Genomic DNA, 10,620 nt, shown 5'->3' with positions numbered 1-10,620 from the left:
CCCAGTGAATCTACACTCTAGCCATTAGAGGCAAGTCAGTAAAGGACTCAATCAACGAGGACTGCCTTGCAGACTTTAACATTATCAATTATTACAACTCTCTGATTACTTTGGAATGTCTGCTTATACCTGTGTACATGACTCCTGGACCTGACTTAAGGCAACACTGGAAGCATGTCAACTTCAACCTCAGGAATATATTCAAAGAGTGTGATCAAGCAGCACCAACACATCATCCAATAGCCACATAATATCCAAGAGCTTAATTGAAAGCTCAGTATGCTAATCCAGGTCCCGCCTACAGGCTCATCCCTCTCATTGTGTATATTGAAGAGCAATGAGCTGCTGCTTGTCTTACAGTTGACTGAAGATTGCTAAGCGCCTGTGTCAGTTGTCTCATACTCTAGCATTTGCTTACCATCGAGATTGAGAGATGCTGACCATATCCTTTATATCCGGATTGGTGGTGGCGCTGTGCTGTTGCATCTGGCTAATTCTTTGCATGCGCAGAAGGTAAGAATTTGTAAGATGTTATCTTTTTAATGGGAAGACACACATACATGCACACACACACATAAAGTAAGTACACACATTGTGCACAAAATGCAGTGGTATAAAAGAACACATTTAACGGGGAGTCTTGAAATACAGATAATATTCCACATTTCCTTTTGAGATATGGTTTTCAGCACCTTTGATGGCAGTACACAAACCACTCCGTGGAGCATGACACCAGTGTGAAAACTAAACTCATAAGACGATTAACTACCACTGACATTTTTGTCTCATTAAATCTACTTACAAAGTCATGGTGTGGGCATTCATTAGCAGGAATGGCCTTTAAGTATGTGCACACCCACACGAGTAAATGTGGACATTTTCAAACATTGTCCTGACAAATTTCATCCCTGACAACAATTGGAGAATTACTCTTGGAAAGGTTAGGAAAAAAGTTTGATTTGGTAAGCAAAATTCTTCTCATTGTGCTAGAATTGCATATGAATCCTTCCATGGGTGTGATGGTAACCAAGGATCAAAGAAACAAACATTAAAAAAACCTGTATGTTCAGATGAGAGTACGAAGTCAGGCTAACTCTGTAGAATGTGGGCCTGGTTTATATGCAGAAGGTAACAGAAAATCTGTGGATTGTTGAGGAAGTGGAAAACACCCAGGGCCTTATTACGATGTCGGGCAGACTTGAGTCAGCCCAACACCGCTTTGATGATGGACCACCAAATTACAATGCAACTGCAACAGACTCCTATTTCTCCATGGGAGCATCTGCTGCGGGCGGTTTCTACCCTCAGGTCGAGTTCTCATAGAGAAATGGGAGTTTGAGTAAATCCCTGCACTTTGTGGTGCACAGACAGGGATTTACAGTCCCCCTTGGCCCCCAATTGGAGGCTGCAGAAAGGGCCCTGCTAGGGTTCCTCAAAGTCACTATCCAACAGGCTTTTCATGTCAGAAAGCCCGGCATGAAAAGCCTGTGGAAATCCAACATTGTAAATTCTGACAGCAGAAATGCTGACTTTAAGGGATTACGTGCCTGTTTCGACTGGTCGACGGGCAAAGCCAGCCGAAATGACCGGCCTGTTTCACTTTCGTCCGCTCTCATTGTATTACGGTGGTCAAAAGTGAAACCGAAGATGTCAGTCCGAAAGCCTCCGACCACAGGTCGGAGTCTTCCGACCATCATCAAACGGGGCCCTTATTTGGACAATTTTCTGGTGGTGAACAATCCTATTGAATAAATACATCTCTTTGCCTTTGGGAGACATTAGCGGAGGTAATTTAGTTTTGCAGTTATTTTATACTTTTTTCCAATGCCAGTTGCTTATTAATTGTTCAAACAGGATGGCACAGCTAGCATAGAAAAATTTGTGTTTAAGGTGAATCACAAGTCAATTGTAAGACATTTTGAAAATACAAAAATACAAACAATATTTGTTTTCTGCATTTCAGGCGCCCAGAAGAACCCCCCTTGGAGAATGGGGTAATTCCATATCTGGGGTGTGCTTTGCAGTTTGGAGCCAACCCGCTCGAGTTCCTCCGGGCTCGACAGAAAAAGTACGGTCACGTGTTCACATGCAAGCTGGCAGGGAAGTTTGTTCACTTCCTGACAGATCCTTTCTCCTACCAGTCATTGATCCGCCAGGGTAAACACTTTGACTGGAAGAAGTTTCACCTCTCAACCTCTGCAAAGGTACAGTAGCACTTGAGTGTCACATGTTATTGTGTTTATGGTTTAAGCAGGAACATAATATCTAGAGGAAGGCAGATTTTCCAATAGAAGCTCTGCATCTGTCAGTGTTTTCCGGAAGTTGCCATATTTCAATGCTTTCCCTGAAAATCATAGGAGAGTTATGAAAAGACAAACAGATATTCGAGGACAAAAGAATTTGCGATTCTAACTCCTGCTCTTGATGTCATCAATGATGTCTGTTGAGATGTCCTCAGTGATGTCATCAATGATGTCATTAAATATGTAATTTGTGATGTAATACGTGAGATCATAAGCAGTGCATGGACAAGGCCCACGTTATAGTTAGCTCCGATAAGTATATTTTGTGAGTTTCAGTGGACTTTTGAGTTTAAGATGGCATGTTTTAAGTGCCATTTTCACCTACCTTTAACATCACTTTAACCTTGGATTTATTGCTGAATTTCTGAGTTTTTTTCAAGGTAAATTAGGATCCTATTACCCTACCATACTATAATGTCACTGTTTTGTTCCATGCAAAGTATGATCTTACTAACATACATAACTATAACTATAACATCACTGTTCTGTGTCGGACAACCCCTGCACCCAACCCCACCACCAGGGGTGGCCTTCCCCTTACCACTACATGGTCAGGCAATGAGAGCTCCCATCTCAATATAAAGGGGTGTCATTTTAAATAATGTAGATCTACTGGCTTTTTCAAGGGCTGACTACATCAGTATTTATAAGGCAAGTCTACTGGCTTTGTCAACTGGTCACCACATCATTATATGAAGACCATTGTATTGACTATGTCAAGAGGTGACCACATCAATATACAGGGCAAATCTATTGACTTTGTCTAGGAGTAACTACATCAATATACAAAGCACACTTACAGGCTTTGCCAAGCGGTCAACACATCATTATATGAAATCAAGCATAGTAGCTTTGTCAAGAGGTGATGACAGCAATGTACAAGACAACACTATTGGCTTTGGCAAGGGTTACCACAGCAATATCTAAAAATAAATTGATTGTCTTTGTCAACAATACCAGACACACATTAGAGTCTTTTTTTAATAGTTTCAGGCCAGGCAATGCATCCATAAAACTGACCACAAGGGGTCCCTATAATCTTTAGGCAAACAGGGCATTCTCTAGTTATAGGAATGCTTGTAAACAACATAAACCTTTCCTTGGGTCATGCTGTATACACCCCATGAAAAATAGGATTACTACTTTGGTGGGAGCTGCTGAATTCCCTGCAGCATCCCCTCCCCCGACACAACATTATTCTAACATGCTGGTGGTGCTCCTGCCCAGTTTGGAGCACCACAAAGCAGGAAAACAAAAGCAAATTGAAGGGCATTATAGGGTGTTCCATGTCAAGGAGCAGCAAATAATAAATGAGCGGCACTGGCCACACATTTATTTTTTCTTTCCTCATTTGTGGGGTGTGTCCTAATCCCACGGTGGATACCCACAGTTTCACATTCTATTGAGAGGATGGAGGGGTGCTCCAAACCCCAACAGCCCCACTGGCTCCTCATTCTGCAACAATCCAGGGGTGCACATAGCAACCAGCCACACTTCCTTTTGCCTTTTTTGTGGGGCATCCACAACTCTGGCCCCTCCTGGGGGACTTGGGGTGAGGCCCAAGGCCGCCACATACCCACCGGCTCCCCTACCAGCACTAATCCCTGGGTGCCAGCGGAAGCTTGCTATTTTTTAAGTTGTCCCCACCCGGCACCAATACCCTATTATTTCTGCTCCCCGCTGTACAGGAGCAATTCAGTGTCCCCTGCCTGCATGTATGCGAGCAGAGGAAAAAACTGAACTATCTTTGTATATATCTATCTATCTATCTATCTATCTATCTATCTATCTATCTATCTATCTATCTATCTATCTATCTATCTATCTATCTATCTGTCTGTCTGTCTGTCTGTCTGTCTGTCTATCTATCTATCTAATAGATAGATAGATAGATAGATAGCTAGATAGATAGATAGATAGATAGATAGATAGATAGATAGATAGATAAATAGATAGATAGATAGATAGATAGATAGATAGATAGATAGATAGATAGATAGATAGATAGATAGAGCTCCATACGTCTGCCTCAATATCCAGACAGACACCAGCTCGCTCAGTTTCGCTAAAGGACGGTTTTATTGGCTCACAAACAACAGATAGCGCGTTTCAGCAGCCGCAGCAGCCCTTGTCAAACCTTCTGTGGTTGCCATTTTGATTTACTTTTATACATGTTCCTGGAGTCTTAAATAAAATTAAAGTGACTGTGCAATTTTGACCTTAAAGTGACAAGCGCTTTTTGTTGCCATCAATGCATTGAACTGTAGGCACAAACATAATTTCAAATCCAACATTACATTTGACCATAATGGGTTGCTCAGCAACAGCCAAGGACTCCCCTGGAGTATCTTAATATGTATTAAAAAAAATCAGAAAGTTGTTTTTTAACTAGAGCAGCAATTTGTAGGTGTTACTGCGTTACTTTGTAGACTTTTTACTGTGGCCATGTCCTGCTTTCAAACCCCCCACCCCGCGAGCAACCAACCTTACAACCCACATGCATTTGTCCATGCACAGCGGGCCCCACTATGTGCGGAATGGGGTTGGCCACAGTGCCTGGCCTGCGAGCAATCGACTCTATATCATTCATGGCGTTCGGCAACAGCAACATAAAAAAGTGAGCCTATTGGCTTTATCAAGGGATCAGCATATGATTTTTTATAAAACAGATCTGTCATCTTTCTCCGAATATCTCAATATTTTCAATCAAATGTATATTTCAATAATTCAGACAATGTAATGTGAATTAACATAGATTATACATAAAATGTTTAATAAAGTTTTAATGAAAAGAAATGTGACATTTCCTTTCTTTATAGTTTTTGTTATTACATGTTAATGGTAAAACATGTCAGAAAAAATGGTCAGAGACATATTGCTATAAAAAAAAATCATGTCTAATAAAAATTCATGTCTAATAGGACCTTTCACTCCAATTGAAGAGCATAGAACTTCAGATGGGAGTGCTTTAAAAATATGTTAAGTTCTCCTGGGGTCATGGATTTAATGACCCAGAAAACCTGCTGTTTTTTTAATGGTGTTGGAGGGCTGCTGGACTCCTTGCAACCCCCAACAATGTAAAAAACAAAAAGGCTCTGTGGTGCCCCTACCTATTCTTGAGGCACCACCAAGCTCAAAAAAAGTTTACAAAATAAATCCCTTCAAGGGCATTATAGGGTGCACCTTCAAAGGAGCATTGTGAAACACATGAGCTGCTCCTGCCGCTCATTATGTAGTTAAAAAAAATATGATTGTGAATGTTCTGGTACCCACCCGGGAAACCCATACATTGTTTTTATATGAGGGGGGTGGTGCCCCTTGCTCAGCCTTTCCTGTATGCTGGGGCCCAATCCCCCGGAGCAGCATCTTTTTTAATAAGGGAAAGAGGCATGCGGCCCCCATCCATGAACCTTAAGGGCCTGGGGACTAATCCATGGGGACGATGGTGTCAATAGTAGGTGCGAAATCGGGTGATGCACAAAACATTATGGATGGGAGCCAGCACTTTATCTTTGCTTATACCTGGCAGGAGCATCTGTTATTAACAGCTCCCGCTGAGCGGGAAAAAAGTGGAGTTCCCTGTCTGCAAGACTGCAGGCAGGGTATGCCACACTCCGCCGGACAGATAACCACAGTCTCCCGGGATGGGCTCCCCTGGACACTGCGCATTATCGTGCCTAGAGGATGGCATCCCTGGGACCAATAGTGGCACGGAGAGGGGGATGTATGGCCCCCCTCCGCTTCTATTAGTAATTTGGCCCCAGGGATGGGGTCCCCGGGGCCCAAAAGAGGCTTGGGAAGGGGCAGCAGTTCCCTCCCTTCCCTTCTTCAAAGACATCAGGCATGGGGGATGGGATCCCCGGGTCCAATGGTGAGGCTCAGAGGGGGGCTGCATGTCATGAATGCCTCCCTACCCAAAAATGATCATGAGAAGACCCCCGGGGGCTGGCCCAGCCCACGTGGTCTATTTGAATTATAATTAAAATGTTGATGAGCAATTCTGTTTATTTTTGTTTTAAAGGTGCAATCCTGCAGGGATTTCCGAGGCCCAAGGACCATACCACCCAGGTCCAATATATAATGGAAGGGGAGGGGGGCTGGGTCCCGGGAATCTCACCACTGGGACTCTGTTTCCCTGCCCGATGTACTCAGGCAGGATGAACATGTGTGCTCCCACCCGGCAGGCGCTGCATAAATGCCACCATCGGGTGGGATCCTCCATGTTTAGATGTCAACTATACAGCACATGCGTTGTCTTGAACATACATGTATATACTTAATGAGCTTAAGCCTGTCCATGAGCTTCCCATTTGCTGTCTTGATTGTTGCTCTCATATTCTTTCTCCCCATTTGTCCATGGCATGCATTTGTCATGTGTCTTCCTGTGTTTAGCCCTCGCCAAGACATGGACAAATTACACTATCCCTCCGCAGTTTCCATTTCAGGATCTGTTTCAGGAACTCATTTTTTCTTTGTTAAAGAGCTCTTAACACGAGCGCTCGTGTTTTAACCTGCTGCTCCAAGATCCTCTGTAAACACACCTGTAAATCCTGTTCCTGTCATGTCACATTTGTGCATTCAAAGATCGATGTCAATTACCAGATGCTGTTTTTTGAGGGCCCTGTTTACATATTTTACACATGATTGTTGCACGTCAGCACTCAAATCCAGCAGCAGTAAGATATACTTGTAATTCTGTGTGCCCGGTATTGACTTTTCAAAACACGTGGTCAAAATCACAATTCTATCACTTCAATTTAAAGACTTTATTTGGATGGGTGTTTACAAACAAAATTAAGCGATGCAAAGTCTTTGTTTAAGCGCATGTTGTAAAAGTAATTCACACACATTCTATACATGATTGGTGTACGTCAACAGGTCCAGCATCAGTATGATACACTTGTAATTGTGAGTGCCTTGGACAAACTTTCAAAACAAGTGGCTAAATCACACTTCTATCACTTCAATTTAAAGACTTTATTTGGGTGGGTGTTTACAAACAAAATCAAGCGATAAAAAGCCTTTGGTTAAGTGCATGTTGTAAAAGTAATTCACACACATTTATAATCTAATGTAATGTTGCACCAGACAATCGAAGTTAAATTCTTTCAACATGCTGCGTTTATTTTTTATTTTGATTGCCTGGTGCAACATTACTTACGCTTATACTAAGGCTTTCAATCTTTCTGTAAATAGGCCTCTAAATCTTGTTTTTATCTCATAATATTTATTCTGTATTCAAAGACCGAGGTAAATTGCCAGAAGCTGTTTTCCGAGGTCGAATGTTTAGCTATTTTTCACATGATTGGTATACGTCAACACTCAGGTCCGGTATCAGGATGATAAACTTGCAATTCTGCATGCCTGTGATTGACTTTCAAAACACAAATCACACTTCTAGGGGGCGTGGCTAAGATGGCGGCGTGAGCGGACGCTCAGCTCCGGAGCTCCCGCCGACGGCATTCCTTAGCACAGGATTCCGGACGTAATTGTGGCAGTCGGCCCGAAATACTGGAGCGTACCTGCACCGGTTCGGACAGAGGCGGTTTCGAGCGTTGACCGGAGCTCGGTGGGTTGTTTCTGCCCCTGGGTGAGCGGCGGTCTGGAGTGAGTGCCGGGGAGGGCTGGCGGGATGCAAGTGCTGAGACAGGGCACTGCGCCGGTCCCTGCCCTCCTGGACGAGTGACTTCAGGACGCCGGAAGGCGCCGAACAGCTGAGCCGCTGAGAGGCAGCATGGAGGGGTCCCTCTCCCCTTACCCACACGGAGCTCCGCTGCCTTGCGACAGTACCGGACTGGCCGCCATCTTGGGTCGGGTCTGTGGCGTGGGACTACGCCACCGCAGGAGAAGGCCTCTGCGAGGAGCCGAGGAGACGAGAAGCAGCGGGGTCAAGGTCCGGAGGCCCGACAGCTTGACTGGCCATCCGGACGAGGGTGCCCCGCTATCCTGATGGCGTGACTTGGTGGAGGTGCCCGCGGGCTGTGACGGCCGCCATTTTGAGGGAGATTGCCTGCGCCTAGTTCGAGCTGGCATAGACGCGGCTACGAGAGGCACCATCGTTGTGGAAGAGGCCGGGGGTCGACGAGGCCTGCCCAGACTGGGGTGAGAGGGGACCAGAGACCGCTCTGGAGCTTGAGTGCGGGGGGCCCTGCCCAGGCTGATAAGGAGTACTGTAATGGCCTGGGTGGTGCAGGACGAGGACAGCGCTTGAGAGCCCATCGACGGCTGGGCTGAGCGTTTGTCCCTGGTGGCAGTGGATGTGGCATAAGGAGTCTGGCTGCGAGGTAGGGGTGCCGTGTCGGGAGAGGCCCATAATGCTGGTGATCGCGCATTGGGACACCCGCGTCGGCTGCGAGTGAAGGGCACCAGTGCTGGAGGTGGAGTTTGGCCCCCCCTGCCTTGTTAGAACTGTCGTGCCTGCGGTGCCTCTGGGGGGCCACGACGGGGAGTGCTTCTGACCCTGAGTGAGCTGATTGATGATGTGGGAGGCCGGTGATGGTCAATACCGGCGAGCGCGAGGTGGAGTGCTCTGCCCCCCCCCCATCAGGAGACTGCCTGCAGAGAAGGGGCGATGCTCCGGGAGAGCCGCGCGCTGGGGGCCTGGCCCTGGAAGTGAGTGGGGACGGGCGGGCCTGAGAGAGGAGGCGGCGCTGGTGGCTTCTGAGAGGGCAGTCGGGCCTGAAGATCCCCCTGGGACCGTAGAAGACGACACCGGTGACCCTCACTGTGTTAACTGCGGTGATACGTCGGCCGATGGAGACAGCCTAGCCTAGCTTTTGAGAGGCGTGACCGGCAGGCATGAGAGGGTAGCGTGCCTAGTGGTGACAGAGCTGGGAGGCGTTGAGGTGCGGACTAGTCCCCCCGGAGGGGCGAGAGACAGCTGGCGAGCCGGTGGTGAGTTCCAGAACGCCCAGTGGGGTTGCATAGCGGGCCATTCAGGGACTTGGGTGGAGTTGGTCCACCAGGGGATGCAGAGGGTGACAGTTGGTGGATTGGTGACCCACTGGGGTGGACTGAAGAGATCTGGAGAGCACCTTACCTTGGGCTAAGAGTGGACTTGGGAGAGGTTGTCTGGTAATCTGACGTGTAGAGGCTCCCGGCCGTGGAGGACCACTGTGGGGGGTGAGCAGCCTGCCTGGGCCCTGAAGCGGCGTCGGAGCGGGGTGAGCCTAATGGGGGACTTCTAGAGTGCATGGAGAGCGATATGTTCACCGTGAGAGTGCGCAAAGATAAAACAGTGAAAGACTTGTTTTCCAAGGCCCAGGCGAATCAACAACCAAAAGACATGGCCGCCACTGCTGTCCGCCCTGCCTCGGATCAGGCGGATGGCTCAGAACCCATTACCAAGGCCTTTCGGGAATCCCTGTTCACGACCCTGAGGGACGACATACATACCTTAAAGAAGGAATTCCCAGAGGAGGTTAAAGAGGTACGCAGAGACATGGACGAAATAGGGGAGCGGGTGGCGGGGCTAGAGACCAAAAGTGACGGGAGAGACTCCGAGATAGAGGCGCTACAACAGGAGATACTTCGGATCCACGACCAACAGGTAGACCTACAAACGCACTTGGAGGACCTAGAAAACCGTTCTTGGTGCCATAACATCCGGATAAGGGGCGTGACACTGGCCGAGGATACCAAGGACCTGTTCAGATTCACAAGCAAACTTTTCAATCACATTCTGGGGCCCCCCTTGGAGTCAGAACTCCGACAGGACAGAGTGCTTAGAGTGGGTCCCCTCCGCTTGGAATCGGCTCCGCCGCCAGACATTTTAGCTTGTGTACAGGACTATCGCACAAAAGAAGAAATCCTCCGAAAGGCACGGCAGCTACACCCTCTGTCCTTCAGGAACCAGTCCCCAGTTTTGTTCCAGGACTTGTCCGCACTCACCTTGCAGAAGCGTAGACTCTTCAAGCGGTCACAGAGCACTTGCAACAACGCAATATCTCCCATAGCTGGGGCCACCCCTTTCGGCTGATGTTTAAATTAGATAACAAATTCTATCAGCTCCAGTCATTGAGAGAAGCATGCTGTCTGCTGGGTATAGACCCTCTGGCTGAGGAGGCGAGGCATCAGAGCGCACTGTGAAGCAGGCGGACTCACGGCTCCAATGGCGCCAGCAAGGCAGATGGCGTCGCGTAAGGAAGCCTCCCACAGTCGAGATTAAAGATGGGCAACGCACTGCAGTAGAAGCGGTCTCGTCTGGTCTGCCCTCCCCCCATCCCAGCTGACTTTTGGGCTAACTTTATATGGCTGTTTTTTTACTTGGGTTTCTTGCCTAGGCCGTCGGCGGGAGGAGGAGCTGTTGTGAACTGAT

General features: G+C 47.3%; 1 protein-coding gene across 1 annotated transcript in view; it reads left to right on the top strand.

Moving 5' to 3' along the window:
- The first annotated feature begins 303 nt into the window (after window positions 1-303).
- LOC144828792 (cytochrome P450 7A1-like) overlaps window positions 304-10,620 on the top strand; it is a 160,915-nt gene continuing 150,598 nt past the window's right edge. Inside the window, exons 1-2 of the mRNA XM_078687272.1 lie at window positions 304-513; window positions 1,964-2,204. Of these exons, the coding sequence (XP_078543398.1) occupies window positions 434-513; window positions 1,964-2,204 (321 nt within the window). The 5' untranslated portion in view covers window positions 304-433. The remainder of the gene's footprint in view (window positions 514-1,963; window positions 2,205-10,620) is intronic.

This window comes from Lissotriton helveticus, chromosome 4_1 (genome assembly GCF_964261635.1).
Source record: "Lissotriton helveticus chromosome 4_1, aLisHel1.1, whole genome shotgun sequence".
Classification (NCBI taxonomy): domain Eukaryota; kingdom Metazoa; phylum Chordata; class Amphibia; order Caudata; family Salamandridae; genus Lissotriton; species Lissotriton helveticus.
This window is presented reverse-complemented; position numbering and strand designations above follow the sequence as displayed.